The 16,305-nt window shown below is 46.6% G+C and overlaps 1 protein-coding gene across 4 annotated transcripts in view; it reads left to right on the forward strand.

Annotated features, from left to right (window-relative positions):
• CSMD2 (CUB and Sushi multiple domains 2) overlaps positions 1–16,305 on the forward strand; it is a 560,963-nt gene that overhangs the window by 408,925 nt on the left and 135,733 nt on the right. For all 4 annotated transcript variants that reach the window (XR_007770925.1, XM_050932578.1, XM_050932579.1 and 1 more), the window contains 3 exons: positions 122–313; positions 2,508–2,646; positions 4,081–4,268. Coding sequence is in view for 3 of the 4 variants with exons in the window: in XM_050932578.1 (XP_050788535.1) it covers positions 122–313; positions 2,508–2,646; positions 4,081–4,268 (519 nt within the window). In the remaining variant the exon portion in view is untranslated. The remainder of the gene's footprint in view (positions 1–121; positions 314–2,507; positions 2,647–4,080; positions 4,269–16,305) is intronic.

Here is a 16,305-nt window from a genome sequence, read left to right on the forward strand (position 1 = left end):
AGCACTTCATTTTCTTAGGCATCATATAGAATGTGCAACCTATAGGAAGGGTAAGCTAGGCCTGGGGAGGTACGCAAACCTGTATTAATAGATCTGTTTCTTTGTTTTTTGATACTCCCAGTTTCCACTGCCACCTCCTGCAACGACCCAGGGATTCCCCAGAATGGGAGCCGGAGCGCAGACAGCAAAGAAGCAGGTGACTCCATCGTCTTTCAGTGCGATCCAGGATACACCCTGCAAGGGGAGGCCAAAATCAGCTGCGTGCAGATTGAGAACAGGTTTTTCTGGCAACCCGACCCTCCCTCCTGCATAGGTATGATCTGTGCAACATTTCTCTGATTGTACAGCAAGGGATCTAGGTTCCCCTTGCTAAGGGGTGTTGGAACATTTTGCAGATTGAAAGGGGTAGAAATCCCAACTGGTTTGGTGGATGAGTACAACAGAGTGCATAGGGTTCACACAGCCAGTGGCAAGGAAGGGGTTAGAATCCATATCTGAACATGAGGACATCATTAGGGGTCTGTCCTGCCATGCGGGTGAGGAGGTAGAAGTGGGGAAACCTATCACCGAGCTACGCTGTGCAATCAGGGTTGCCAAAGGGGTCTGGCATATAAAGCCCAGTGCTCTCATGATCCCTGAGCACAGAAAGAAAGGAGAGTGAGATATTAGGTAGGAGGTAAGAGATTGTCTGGGCAAGCCATTTGTTTTTGGTTGGGTGACTTTTGTGCAAGGAGGTAACATATTCTGAATCACAAGAGAAAACTATCTGACATTTTCGATGGGTTCATAAAGTCATAAAAGAAGCTCATGAAATCTATTAACTTTTTCAATATGGCCAGAACATATAACAATTGTCATGCTATGCACATAAAAGCAATAAATGTTAAATTAGCTGACTAATTAAATGTTAGCCAGATATTAGTCAGCCTGTAACCTTTATTCATGTTTATGCAATGTTACCTCAAGCAACTTAAATTAATTAACTCTATTTCTTAAAACAGATTTAAAGACAGCTGGGAAACTTTTATGACATGCCCAGAATTTGTTTGCTGCAGGACAGCTTGATATTTGAAAGACTCTGTTAATAATCTCACATGGCATCATTTCTATCTGATGCTGACAGCCCTATTAGTTGTTGTGGAGCTGTAACTGAAATCACAGTGTTGTGTATCTAGCTAATCCCCCGTTGAGTTCTCATTCACATTGAAAGCTGAGATCTTAGTTCTATTCCCTGGAAAGAAGAACTGAGGTGAGATGATCCAGGCTAAGGGAATTCTCATAGGGTGTCTTCAGTGAAGGCCATTTGACTTAGAAAGAGCCATTACGGTGAGTTGCTTTTGGACAGAGCCCTGGCGATCCCTTTTTAGAAGATGCAAGATCTCCCAATAAGCTGGGGGAAAACAGCAGCGACAAGGTTCTCTTTCAATGACAAAGGGCTTTTGGAATTTTTGGAATTAAATGATTCTACAGTAGCCTTACACTATGTTGCCTAATTACAGCTGGTTGAAAAGTGTTTGGAGTTTTTTTTCCCCCAGTGGAACATTTCCAGGTTTTGGTGAAAAATAAAATACTTTGATTCTGAAATACCTCTGTGGTGCCTCCTGGGAATCGTGGTTCAGGTGTCTCATGCTTCCATTCTTCTCTCTAAACTGAGCTCCCTGGTTGGACTACATCTCCCATGATGCATCATTGTATCCCTTTTGGTCTGAGGAGGTGCAGAGCATCTTGGGAGATGAAGTCTTGCCCATAGAGGAGACTGGGAGTATGTAGCAACTGAACTACAGCTCCGCTGAGATACTGCAGCAGCATTTCATATCTATATAAATATTTGTTTTAGGGTGTTCAGTTTTTTGATAAATATCAAAAATCTCCCTGGAAAGCAGACACATTTTGTGAAAAATGTTGTTTCAGTGAAAACCAAATTTTCTGTCATAAAACAAGCATAACTGGAAACTTTTCAACCAAATGCTTAGCCTTCCTGGCAATGCAAACTAACCATTAGTCCTCAACAGCACATGTTTTCACTTCTTGAGCAGGAGCCTTGATTTTGTCTGGGAGCTGCCTAGATGCATGAAACAGGAAGGCTCAAGGCATCTTTTCTCTCTCTGATGATTCATCTGTGTGTCTTATGAAAATTGTAATGGGCTTGGACTGTCTCTTGCTATGTGTATGTCTAATGCCCGGTATAACAGGGCCCCAGTCTCGGTTAGGATCCCTCAGGGCTACTGTATCACAAATAATATCTTATTTCTCTTGCAATCTAGCTGTGTGTCTTTCCATATCTCTCTCTCTCCATATGGCTGTCTGTCACCATCTACCTATCCATATTTCCATCTATCTATTCCTCTCCATCCATCCATTTCTAAATCTACCGTCCCCATGACTTCCAGGTGCACCTAGTCCACAGCTCAACCCGGAAGTCTAATTCCCACCGTTGTCTGTTGTTTTCCCCCTATGGCAGAACGTAGTATCACTATCTCCCTCCCCCCTTTGCTTTCTTGTTTCAGCTCCCTGCGGAGGGATCCTGACGGGACCGGCCGGGGTCATCTTGTCACCACAGTACCCTGAGCCCTATCCCCCGGGGAAGGAGTGTGACTGGAAGTTGACGGTCTCTCCCGATTATGTCATTGCCCTGGTATTTAATATGTATGTACCTGTGAGCAGCTCAGCCGCTCCCTTCAATTCTTCTGGGACTGGTGGGGAGAGGGGAGGAGCTCAGAGGTGGGGCAAGGCCTGAGGTAATGGGTTTGCCATTTGCATCAACTGCTCTCTAAAGGGTTGTCCCAGGGCTCCATGAATCAGTTTCCTAGAGAGCCCCTAACCAGACATACTAAACCCGCAAAAAAAGCAAAAATTGGGCTTGGTTTTGGCTTAATTGGCTTGTGAGTTGCTTGTTGGCTAGTTTTTGGCTTGATGCTTGTTGTAGCTTGTTGCTTCTGTTTTTTAATTGGCTCCCGGCAAGCAGGGACAAGGGGGGACAAACAGGGGCAAGCGGAGCAAGGGGGGGAGTGAGTCAGGGTGCACAGCAGGCCCACCACCATCCCAGACTGCACGTCGGGGGGATCTAGTCACATAGTGTGTTGGGGTTCTTAGGGATTGGCTTGTTTTGACTTTGTTTTGAAATGGGATTAGCTTGGTTTCTGGCTTATTGTGAAAGTCGGGGTGCTTATTTACCGTGTGAAAGTTGGCAGCTGTGCCCCAACCTGTGTCCAAAAAACAAGGGCATTCCACTTCTATCTGCCGGCCCCTTCTCCCACCAGCCTCGCCAAAGATGGTGTCTGGTTCCTGTAGTGTTGGCTGATTGGCTCCCATGTTTACCCTCAATCCGTCCCAGTTGGGAAAAGGATACGTGTATTCCGACCACAGCCCTGCATTATTTGGGCATGTGTTTCAAGAGTATAACCCTGGAGCTATTGCAGAGCGAGTCTCTGCTGTGCCCCCTGTAAGCCGCCCGGCTCTTCCAGCTGCTGTTAATTCATTAGCGGGTGTTTTCAAAGGACTGGATCCAAAGTGTGGCAGGATCAACAGGTTAGTCCTTTGGGCTGTGCTGCTTGTAGCCCATATGTAAAATTTGCACAGAAGCTTATGGACACCTTTAAAAGTACCCTCGGGGTACATCGAGGGAAAGAACCATCTCCCTGTGCTGCTCACCTTTAATTTGCACTTTTCAGTAACCGCGGTAAGGGGCATCTCGAGAGACTGTCTGGGTGGAAGAGCAGAGCATGATGGCATTAGTTCATGTTGATTTATATAGGATTTTTTTCCCACCCACCATTAGGGCAGCCTTGTGGTTAAGGCTGGACAGGGGCTTTGGAGAGCTAGATTCAATTCCTGCCACTGCTATGGGTTCTCTGGGAGACTTCAGGCACATCGGTTAGTCTCTTGGGACCTCAGTTCCTGATCTGTAAAATGCGGATTACAATCCTCCATTTTCTCCACCTGTCTTGCCCACTTAAATTGGAAATATTGTGACGAGGCTGTTTCCTTTCTCTATGTCTGTACAGCACCTAGCACACTGGGGCCCAAGGTTCTGTTTTACATGTAATAGTTCCAGCTCTGCTCATTCTATTTCTTTCCCAGCTTTAATTTGGAGCCCGGCTATGATTTCCTCCACATCTACGATGGCCACAGCTCACTCAGCCCCCTAATCGGGAGCTTCTACGGCTCCCAGCTGCCTGACCGGATAGAGAGCAGCAGCAACAACCTTTTCCTGGCTTTCCGAAGCGACGCCTCCGTGAGCAATGCAGGTTTCGTGATCGATTATACAGGTAACATGCCAACCGCAGTGTGTGCTGTGCCCTGCCGTTCTTCAGTCCAGCCTGACCCAGTGGTCTATGTCAAAACCACCCCCACTTTGACCAGGCCTCCTGGATGAGCCGTAAGCGGGAGGATGCTTACCCAGTCGGTAGCTGTAGGAACCCTCCCATCATCCGTCCTGCAGTCTGTGTGGCCGTTGCGAAGGGAGAGCAGCCGATTGCTGTCCAAGGGAAAGATTGTCGAGAAGAGTGGTTGGGAATAGAGACGAGATTCATACACCAGATCACCTCGTCTGACCCGCTGTACAGCACAGGCCACCAACACCAGCCAGCATGCGCACACTGAACCCCGCAACTGACATTAGATCAGGGTATTACAGCCCACAGGAGGGGACCCAGGTGCACCAGTGCCCGAGGCCCCCGCAATAGCAGGTAAATGATTATGTGAGATAGAGCCAGGTGAGCCTGGCAAGCGACCTGCACCCGCACGCTCCAGAGGAAGGTGAAAAAAACCCAACGTCTCTGCCAATCTCACTGGGGGGGAGAGAGAATTCCTTCCCAATCCCACTTGCGGTGATCAGTTAGTCCCTGAGTATGTGAGCAAGAACCAGACAGCCAGGCACCTGAGAGAGAGAATGTTCGGTGCCACCTCAGAGCACTGGTCCAGTGTCCCGTCTCCAGCCAGGACCATCACTGATACTTCAGAGTAAGGAGACCAAAAAAAACCTGAATATGGTGGGGGGAAAGATCCCTTCCTGACCCCTGCAACTGAAACCCTGAAGCATGAGCTTTAAGAATGTAAGTCATAAAGTGGAAGGGACCCTCAGGGCTGCCATGCCCTGCCCCCCACTATCTCAAGTAGCCTTGTCTTGCAATACCAAAAATTGGTCCAACTCTCTCTTATAACTAACTAAATTGTTTGCCGCACAGCTCCTATTGGGAGTTTGTTCCAGAATCTCACCCCACTTATGGTTAGAAACCTTCTACTTTCCAGCCCGAATTTGTTCGTGTGCAGCATCGTCCTTTTAGCTTGAATAGCACTTCTCCCTCCCTGGGGCTTACCCCGCCACACCACGTATTTACAGAGAGCAATCCTATCTCCTCAGCCTTCTTTTTGCTAAGCTAAACAAGCCAAGCTCTTCCCATCTCCTTCCACAAGATAGGTCCTCCATTTCCCTGGTTATCATCAGTAGCTCTTCTCTGCACATCAGTAGCTCTTCTCTGCACCTGAATTTCAGTCTGACTGAATCTTTCTTGAACACAGGTGACCAGAACTGCACACAGGATTCCAGGTGAGGTCTTACCAGTGCCTGGTACAATGGCATTAATCCTTCTCTACCTGTTATTGGAAATGCCTCACCTGACACATCCTGGGATTGGCTTTGCCTTTTTCACAGCTGCATCACATTGGTTTGAGGTCAATCAAGTCCTCTGAACTACCTGATTTGTAAAGTTTCAGTTACTGTCAGGTGGGAGCAGTCCCAGGGGCCTGGCTTCAGTGGAGGCTTTGGGAGGTGCCAGCTCTCAGAGAGGTTCCCTAACGAAAGTGGACAAGCTCACCAGAAAGTACAATGCTGTGATTCAGTTTCATTACTGGCTGCAGAATTGACTCTGGCATCCACATTAGCATCAGCAGCAAAGAAAGGGCAGGGAAGGCTGCGAGGGGAAATGGTTTTCAATGAGCATTGTCTTACATAACACTCTAGGAACTGCTGGCTCTGCCACTGATGCTCCTGTCCTTGGATAAGTCATTTAACTTCTCCGTGCTTCAGTTTCCCCAGCACTTTGAGATTTAAACATAAAGCTCCATGTTAGATTCTCAGGGTGAAATCCTAGCCCCATTGAAATCAGTAGCAAAGCTCCCACTGACTTCTGTGGGGCCAGGATTTCACTGTCAGTGCTTCCAGTTTCTCATCACCATTACACAGACCCTTGTGTTCGACATGGGAGCATGGGGGCATTTCAGAGCCCTGATTGGATACGAATTGGGCAAACAGTTATGCCCATTTCAACAGAGCCTGTATTTTTGCAAACAGAAACACAACCCCCTTTGCGTGGCTAAGCTTCAGGCTCTCTTCTGAGACTAGTTCTTTTATTAGTATTATTTGTGTGGCCATAGACCCAAGAAGGCCCAGCCTCATTGTGCTGGATGCTGAACACACACCAAATTGAAAAACAGCCCCTGCCTCCAAGATCGTATTTCCCCAGGCCTGCACTTGGCCGTGTGGCTGCAGTTCAAGGAGGTTATGTCAGTGGGACATAGATAAGGCAATGGGGGAATCATCGTTACATTGCAGGCAGTTGGGTACTGCCAAGATTCTCTTTGTTGTTTGACATCTGTTCTCCGTGGTGTGATATTCACCACATCTGGGGCTGGCTGTGTTAGCATCTGGTTTGTGCTCTTTTCTGCCAAGTGCAGGAGTGCCAGGTTGAGATGGCAGCGTATTCAGCCTCTGGGCATTAACGGGAAGTGGAGGGAATGCTTTATGAGACTCGGCACCAGTGCTTCGTGAAGATGGAAGCTCAAACAATTTCTCCTCTCCCTAAACTGGAAATGTGGGGTCTGATGCTAAGTGACTCCCTCCCTGTGCTCACAGCAGGAAGGCAGGAGATGGGTTTCAGATGCTTTTCAGCCACCTTTGTACTCTTCATAGTCTGCCATGCAGGCACCTGTCTACCTTCCAGTATAAGTTATAGCAGCCTCAGGGCTGCTTTAACTTACCTTTTGCTTCCTGTGTGGCCTGGAAAGCACAGGACTGATGTAGGTTTTGGCCACGCCTCCAATCCACCCCCCTACACTGGGGGCTGGGAGAAGAGACCAAGTAGGGTTTGTTTATACTGCAATTGAAGACCCACGGCACAGCCACGGCTGGCCCAGGTTAGTTGACTCAGCCTTGTGGGGCATGGGCTATAAAATTGCAGTGTTGACGTTGAGGCGGGGCTGGCTCTGAAACCTGGCCAGGAGGAAGGGTCCCAGAATCTGACCTTTATTTAGGCCCTTTTGAAAATATGGCCCTGAGGGTTTGTATCCCGCCCAGTGTCCAAGCACGTCAGTTAGTTCTTAAGAGTCCTCACCTGGCATTTACAGGACGGAGCCTTGAAACAGTGGGGTGGTATTTGCATTTCCAGAGCTGCAGGGCAATGTCTGTAGCAGAGAGAGATTTTCTTCTGCGAGTTTTAGTTAAGTAGATGTTAACACAAACAATGTTCTGTGAGAGGGCCAGCTCCGCTGCTGGGGTAAATCACTGCAGCGCCATTGAGGTTAAGGGAGATGTGCCAATTTATTACCACTGAGTGTGTAGCCCAGTGCTTCCGTCTCAGTTAATGAGGATCCACCTCCTTGGCCTTCGATGCTGTACATCTCCCAGTTCTCTGATCTTCCTGTAACCCCCACACCTTCTGGGTGTGGGAGTCTGTCCCAGCCAGTGGAACCAAGACCCCTTAGAGAGATTAATGAGTTTGTTCTACAGCCGTAGCTAACAGCCAGTTGGCTTTTAGCTCATTTAGTAGAGGGTCGTGCACTAAGCTCCAGAGGCCCCAGGTTTAATCCTGCCCATCGTCGACGTTACATTCCATCAAGTTTTCTAGGGCAGACCAGACCCGAAATTGTAATGTAAAAAACAAGCAGGAGGGGTGGCTGTTTGGGGTAGCTTTTAGCTATCATAAGGAATCAAGAAACCAGCATTACAGCCCAATTCCCCCCACCCCACCCCCCGGCAGCTCACCTTTTAAAGGGCTATTCGCATATTCCTTTTTAAGGCCTGGATTCAGGAAAGCGTCTGGCCTTAAACCCTGGATGAATTGTACTCTCCATTATGCATGAGCTACTCTCGTTGGAGTGGCACAGACTTATCAGACAAAAGAGCTTTGGCCCCAAAGTGTATTTATAAAGGGAGCCAGTTGCCAAGCCAGGTGTCCTTTCTTATTAAAGCAGTGGCTTTACGGCCTTTAAAGTATTTTGTTTCTTTCTCCAGGGAATCGAGGGTAAAACACACCTTCTGCTGGATTCAGCTCTAAAGGCTAGGGGTGTAAGAAATGATTAAAGTCTTAAGCTGGTCTTTTTAGCTATTCTTTGCTTTCAAGCCAGGCTGGGACGTGGCAGAGCACTGTTAGTGTGTGCGGGGTAGGGAGGGGCTGAGGGTGGAATGAGAGACATCATTTGGCAGGGTTTAGGAAGGGATGCAGCTTGAGAAACGGGCTGTGATTAGAGGCAGCATGGATTTATTTGGGGAAAGGCTAGCCACTGCTGAATAAAAAACCAGTTCTAAACGCTGTGTGGTGTTTGGACTGTCTGAGGATGTATCTACACTGCAAAATATACGCAAACAGAAAAACAGCCCAACAGCGAGTCTCAGGGGATGTCTGCATGGGCATTAAAAAACATAGCTGGCCTGGCTCACAGGGCTCAGGCTCCAGGACTGGAAAATTGCTACACAGACATTTGGTCTCAGGCTGGAGCCTGACGTCTGAGACCTTGCAAGGGTGGAAGGTCCCAGAGCTTGGAGTCCAGTCTGTGCCCAGATGTCCATGCGGCAATTTTAAACCCTGCAGCCTGAGCTCCGTGAACCCGAGTCAGCTGACCCAGGCCTCCCACAGGCTTTTTATCTTTGTGTAGACATACCCTGAGACTCGTTGCTGTGTAGTTGTTTTTTGTGGGGGGAGGGAGGTGTTTCAGTGTAGACATACCCATAGCAGCATGAGACGTTAGACTAACATGTGCCCAGAAGGTCATTGAGGGCTAAAGAAAGTTTTCCAAGTTTCCTTTTTAGGCCACTTTCACAAGGAACTGGGTTTTCTCTCTCTCATACACACCCTCTTTTACATACATACAAATGTGATTTGCTGTAGGATGTGATGAGAATTTGACTGTGAGAAGATTAACTACTATCTTAATTGGATTCAGTTTGGGGAGGCAAAATCAAAAGGCATCGAGGAAAATACATTGAACAAATCATCTTCTTCTTCTTCTCTCGTCACTTATGTTCTTTGGAGCCAGAGTTTTGTACTGGTGCCCATCACTGAAGCGTCTGTTCTGCTTTAGCCTTCAGGGATTCTGGATTTTCTCTGTTTCAGACCTCTTCTAGTCATGCCCCCAGCCAAACAGTCTGATTGAACCCGGGCAAAGAACCACATGGGCCAATGAGTGTTGCATTGTGGGCTTAAATGCGTTGTTCTTGTGGCGGGGCCGTTCGAGCGGTATGGTGATTGGGATCTCATGCGGATCTGAGGAAAAATGCAGTAACATTCCAGGAAGGCTTTTCTAGTGGTTATTTCAGGCCCATCAGAAACAAGAAACTCTGTGCATCTAGTGACATTCATTTGAGACTTCCAGCTCAGATTTAGAATTCCAAAAGGTTGGCAAAGTTTGGTTAAACTTCATAGAAGTAACTGAACTGCCATCAAAATTCTTCTTCTTCTTCTTTGCCTTTGCCTTGTCCCATTAGTCGGGATCAGTGGTTCTTGGTCTTCATCTCCAAGTGTTCCTATCAACTGCCTCTCTTAAGCTGACACTGACCTTCTTCATGTCCTCCTCTGGTGTCTAGAACCATCTTTTTCTAGGTTTTCCTCATGGTCTTTGTCCCATGACTACCCAGTCTTGGTTCTGGCCATCATCCATCTCATCACCTCACATCACCAAGCCAGCTCAGTTGATACTCCCTCAACTTTTCTGTGATGGGGGCTACTTGCATCGTGACTCATATCATGGCATTACACAACCTATCAGTTCTTGTCTTACCCAGCATCCACCTGAGCATTCTCATTTCAGTGTTGTGTCATGGCTGTTCTTCTTTCTTCCTCGTTGGCCAGCATTCTGACCCATATGTCGTGGCCACCCTAATCAGTCTTATACACTTTGCTCTCTAGTTTACTTAGCATATCGTTATCTCAGAGAGTTCCCATCAACTCTTACATGCTCTTCATGTGACTCCTAACATCTGCATCCACAGTCCCATCACAACTCAACACTGAAACCAAAGTATTTGAAATGTTGCACAGACGTTAGCTCTGCACCATCTTGTTTTACTGGTTTCGCCTTGGCCCACTCAACAAAGCACCATCTGTATCCTTTCTTTTGTCAGCTGATGTGTGAATCATTTTCTTCTAATGCAGCCCTCCATTGTTCTAGATCCCTTTCCAGTTTGTATTTAGCTTCGTGGTACAATGTAATGTCTCCGCAAAAAGCATGCTCCATGGAGCCTCTCCTCTAATCCCCTGTGTCAAGGTGCCCATTAAATCACAAGTAGGAATAGGCTTAAGGCTGGTCTTTGGTGTACTGTAGACCTGCCTTCACAGTGAATGGCTCACTGTAGCTGCAATTACTTCTCACTGCTATAGTACTGCTCCCATACATGTCCGTGGTAGTCTGCACATATGTCTCCAGCAGCTTGCATAGCCGCAAGCACGGCCGTATCAGTTCTCTAGAAGCTCTGTCAAAATATAGAGCCCAGTTCGCCACTGCCCTACACTTTGTGCACTTTTTCACGTCCGTGCCGAGTGAATGTGAAAGGATCCCATTCTGACGGAATGGTATTTTACACCCATCTGGCACTCCCTTGGTAGTAGTGTTGATGACTGCATGAGGTGCAGGGCAGCTGTGAACTGGGCCCATGGCACTTTGCATCTCTTCAGTGCTTTCCATCTGGGGATCTCGCAGCAAAGGGTGGTTTAGCCTCGCCTCTCCATCCCGAGACTGAGGCGACCTTTATCACCTCAGAATCCCTCGGTACGATCATCTCCATTTTACAGGTGGGGAAACCAAGGGACAGAGAAACTAAATGGCTCCACATTGAGTCAGTGAGAGAACAGGGAACAGTACACACTAATCCTGATGCCCAGTTCGCTGCACTGAACATGCCTCCCTCCCTACCAACCCAACCTTTTCGGGTTCTCTGACAGGAATGGACCTGGTGACTGAAACTAGTGTAGACAGTGCTACAAGTCAAGTGCATCCTTGCAACTGCAATGCATTTGCATTTGGGATCCTCTCCTTGGGGGCGTGAGTTTTTTTTTTTTTGCTACCACAGGCTCCTGCTTGTCATTGCAGAATATTCCATCACAACCATCTTGCATTTTAGCGGAAGTTTTGGAGAGGGTGGATATAAAGCTCATCATCCTGTGCCAAAGGCAGAGAAATGAGGTATCGAAAACATGGAATGTTGCTCTATAATGCAGAGCTGGAAGAATGAGAACCTCGCTGCCCAGTCCATGCAGAGCATGTGGATGGTTTGAAAGGTGGAGCAAGGAGTGGAAGGGTGTTGCCAGGGATGCAACAATTGGCAATAATAGAAGATGTCCTGCCCCATTCGCTCATTCTTGTGAAATTTCAAGCTGAGATGCTGCCTCTGCTAGGACATTTTTGTCGTTGGGTCCCCTATCCGAGCCAGGCTGTTATTTTGTGAGTGATGAATGTGGGCTGGATTCCTGGGAGGATGTATCAATTCAAGCGTGTACGGAAAGGAAGGGCTTGGACTGCCAATGTGCTTTACATGTGCAACAGGCTACAGTTAGTCTGCTGTTCCTGCTGCTCACCAGCAGCTGATGGGGACAGAGAGAGGCTGCATCTGGACTAACTGGGGAAGCCAGGCCAATGCAAAGAGGAAAATTAGGACATGATAGAAGTAGGGGCTAAAAAGAAATGACTCCTCAAACACACCTCTGCCAGATGCAGATTAGATGCACCATTGGGAAGGCTTGTCTGCTTTCAGATGCATGAGAGACAGAATGCTAGACTTGCTGGCCCAAACCTGTCTACGTGGAAGCAGTATGGTCTAGTGGATAGGGTGCTCGATTGGGGTACAAAGGCTGCCACTGACCTGCCAAATATCCTGGGCCAAATCTCATCCCCTTCCTCTGTGCCCATCTGTAAAATGGGGGTGATGGCACTTTACCCTCCTAGGGGAAATGTTTTGAGGTCTGCAGCTGAAAAGCTAAGTAGTTTTATAGTCAGACATGGCAAATCCTGTCCATTTCTCATCCGGAATGAATGGGTGCATCTCCAGTAACTAGCTATAAACTAAGAAGACAAGAGTAATTAGCAGCTCTTAAAATTGAACAAATTGAAAAATTTCCAGCCTTTAATTAGAATTCTTTTTAGTACAAATGAAGATCTTTGGTTTTGTCTCTGTTTTCCTCTCCCTCCCTTTTGGCAGCCAAAATGTAGTGAACAAAAGGTGGCCTCATTAAATTAGGGCTGTTGTACAATGTTATTTTTTTCCCTAAACACACCTACAGAGTTAATCACGCCTACATGCTTCCCATGAAGCCAAACTGCTGGGAGAAAAGAATGAGGCTTTAACTTTGCTCATTAACTTCCCCACGCATTAGAAGGAGATAGCAATTGGAGTTTGAGAAGCTGCAGAAAATGGAACTTCGGCAAATTGGAGGAAGAAGAAAAAGAAGGGGGGGCGGAAGGAGAATATATGAAAGAGAAATCAAGTATCTCGTTGGGCTTCTTGCCAGAACAGAATGCCAAGTGCTGTTCAAAGACACTGGCTTGTTTGTAACATCTCAATGCATATGGTCAGCTCCACAGCCCATGGACTGACTTCACTCTAGTCCCCAGGCTGCATCTCTCAATGGTCTCAGCCCCAGATGAAACAGTCCAATTACCAGGGACTTCGTAATCCTCCACTAGTAATGTGCAGGGAAAGACGCCATAACCATCCACCAGCCCCTTTTGGAAATCCAACATCTTCTCAGGGACTGGGATCAGATTGCTAGGCTCGAGCTGCAACACGCATCAGCCCCGGCTCTTCATGTTAATTGATTCGGGGACCGATGGCTCTGAAAGGGCAACTTTCACTCGGGGTAGGGGAGGGAAAAAATCATGTAGAAACATAATGGTTCTGATTCTGAGTCTGCCAGTACTTGTGCTGGGCATAGCAGGGAGAGAGCAAAATGTGGCTGCATATAGGTATGAAGGTCTATACTAGGGACACTTTGCCAGCATAGCCATGCTCTTATCCCAACAAAACTGCGTTTTTGCCAGTATTGTTTATTTCAGCGCCCCCTCCCTCAAGCAAAGCAAGCTAGAAGTGCAGTTTTGCTGGGACGCAATGTGTCTGTATTAGGAGCACTCTTCACACCAGAGCTGGGCAAAATAATTTGGGCAAATAGATTTTTCTTCCAAAAATGCATTTTTGGTGCACTGAAACGATTTGTAAATTCAGGTAGAATTCAACATATAGCTTTGGCTGAGAAAAAAATAAAACTTTTTTTTTTAAAGTACAGGTGCTTACTTGTGACCTTTTTTAAATGTTTTGACTTCTTGTTTTAAAATGTTTTGTTTGATTTTTTCATTTCAAAATGGCGTTTCTAGTTCAAATTTGGCCAATTTTTTAAAAGAATACCCCAAAAGGCGTGACAAGCACCTCAAAACCAGCCAAATTGAAACAAAAAAACTCAATTTTTTTTTTTAGTAAATGGAAAGGTTTTGGTCTCCTTTTTTCTGTCATTTTTTGATTGGCTGAAAAATTTTCAAAAAAATTGTTTCGGTTCAAATTGAAATTTATTCCCTCTCCCACCCCAGATTTTTCATTTCTGTCCCCAGACTGAAAAATCCACTATTCACTCAGTTTTACTTTGCAACCTTGACCAATACACCTATGCCAGGAGACATCTGTAATGTATGTACTGGTATAGTTTACGCCCCTTCTCTTACACAGGAACAATCTATACTGGTATAAGCACTTTATACTGATGTAACTGCTTCCACACTGGGGTTGGTACTACTTTCACCATACCAGTACAGTTAAAATGGCACAACTTTTGTGCGTATGCAGGGCCTAGGGGACAGAATCAGCATGGTTGAGGAGACACAGCTTTAAGAGCAACTATCATCTTGTTCATGTGCATCTACCTATACACTCCCCATTCCCCACTCTCACTCCTGCTACGAGACAGGAATGACTTGTTCTCATTAACACAGGATCCAGCGTCCTTGTATTCCCCATTCATCTGACTACATTTTTAGCTTGTGCTTATGCTTGTGGAGCCTAAATTTCCAAAAAACCCATAGCAGGATTGTCCAGTGCTCAGCATACACAACTGGGACCAGTTTTTCAGAAGAGCTCAACATCCTGTGTGCACCCAGCATGCTCTTGAAAACCACCCTGCTGTGCAGACGGAATTGCAAATTACATTTAAAAATTGCAAAAAAAAAATTGCTATTTAGTTAGGTCTTTTTCCTCCAAATGCTAAAATTTACCCTGTCTCTCTGCTTGTTCGTCAAGGCCCTGCTCTGAAGTCACACACTGGCAGAGAAGGCATCACAATCTGTTGACTTGCAAATGGCTTTTGTCCCAGATTCAGCATGATGATGACTTCTCTTGAGGACTGAAGAAAAGACACTCATTAGGGAGGAAGCGCTGTCGAAATACAGATTTGAGGTCATTCATAGCGGGTGCTGAATTTCAAAAAGATCCAAAGTTGCACTGGATTTTAGTCAGCACTCCAGTAGTTTGAGTGCTTTGATGCTTATCTGAATTTTGCAAACCTCCTGCGCCTTTGGTGACCACATGAGTGCAGTCCCTCCAGATAGCCAGCCTGCTATCAAACGTTTCTGCTTTGCACTCCAGTGGCATTTTTTACTTTGCATCCCAGCTGGCCCCGAGGAAGTGCTGAACTGGGATTCGGGGGAAGTAACTGCATATTTTTTGAACCTCAGGAGAGGCTTGATTTGCAGTCTGGGCACAGGTTGAGATCCATTTTTCTTTATCTATATTGGCTAGCTCTCCTATAACGAGAGCTTAAATGCAGCAGCAAGAAGAATAAGAAAGGACTTAAAACTATATCATTGTTCATCAGCAGGAGAGAACATTAATCTATGGAAAAACACGCCCGTGATGAGTGGATCTAAGTTTCAAGTGGCATTTGAAATGATTCCCTAAGCTAGAAGGCACTCGTTTGCAGCAACGCTATGAAGGGCTGTTGGAATCACTGAGCATTACCCAATAATTCCAGTAGCTGAAATGGACAAGCTGCCAGTTTGTCATATCTTGCTTGAAGAGAACATATAATGGCTTGTGGCATCCAAAATGTAGTGCCTGCGTTATTTGTAGGTCTCAGGTGAACACACAAATATTGGAGGACATTGATGCTCTTTGGGATAATGGGGGAGGGAAAGGGGTGTTCAGAATGGGAAATTTAGATAAGCAAGTCCCTGTTGAAATCAGTCCTAAAGCGGTTCGGAGATTTACTACTTAAGAGTGCCCCAAAATTTGTTGGAGGGGATCTGCCCCTATATGTAGGTCTGGCAGAATATAGGGGATATAAATATCCTGCAAGAGGCTGAAGGAAAAATCTCTGAGAGAGGGCACTTTGTTGGGTTACTATAGGCAGTCCTACATGGGTTCCCCCTCCCTCTCCCCCACCACATCCCTAGCTTAGGGAAAAGCACAGGGGTGGAGTTGGAGACAGGAGGGGCCAAGCTGTAGCGCATGTTGCTTCAATAATTCTGGTTTGTGCGCTGCAGGGTATAGGCAGGCTTGGGGAAGCTGACATAACTTAGAGCAGCCCCTAGAGCTGGCTAAATTATGCCAGGAATTCAACACAAAGGTGGGTTAAAGTTGTGTTTGCCGCCTCCTCCCGCTGGGCTTTACCTCCTGGAAGCTCAGCACAGCATCTGATCCTAGACGCTTATCCAGATTTATCCAGACTTCTTTGGTACAGGAGGGATGAGAGAAAGTCACGGTTAGGCATTTCATGACATTTCTCGCACTCTTTGAATGTGTCCCAATCTTGTTCCTGGCTGGAATCTGGAAGTGAAGAGGCAAGGAACCGAGAACAAACGAGGCACAGCCGATTACTTTTCACCCTTCCACAACCGTCCATTGCGAGCCAGTTATTACTTGATCAAAGCGGCTTTCCCCTTTCCCCTTTTGAAGATGGAAATTCCTGCTGAGCTGCAGCACACTCAGCAATATATGGCAGGACGTGCTATAGAACATCCAGTCATGTTTAGCATTCAGAGAGACCCAAAGAGGGGGAATGGTTCAAACTGCCCCATAAAATGATTCATTATATTGCACTTGGAAATACGGGTATGTGC

This window comes from Gopherus flavomarginatus, chromosome 22, assembly GCF_025201925.1.
Source record: "Gopherus flavomarginatus isolate rGopFla2 chromosome 22, rGopFla2.mat.asm, whole genome shotgun sequence".
NCBI lineage: Eukaryota > Metazoa > Chordata > Testudines > Testudinidae > Gopherus > Gopherus flavomarginatus.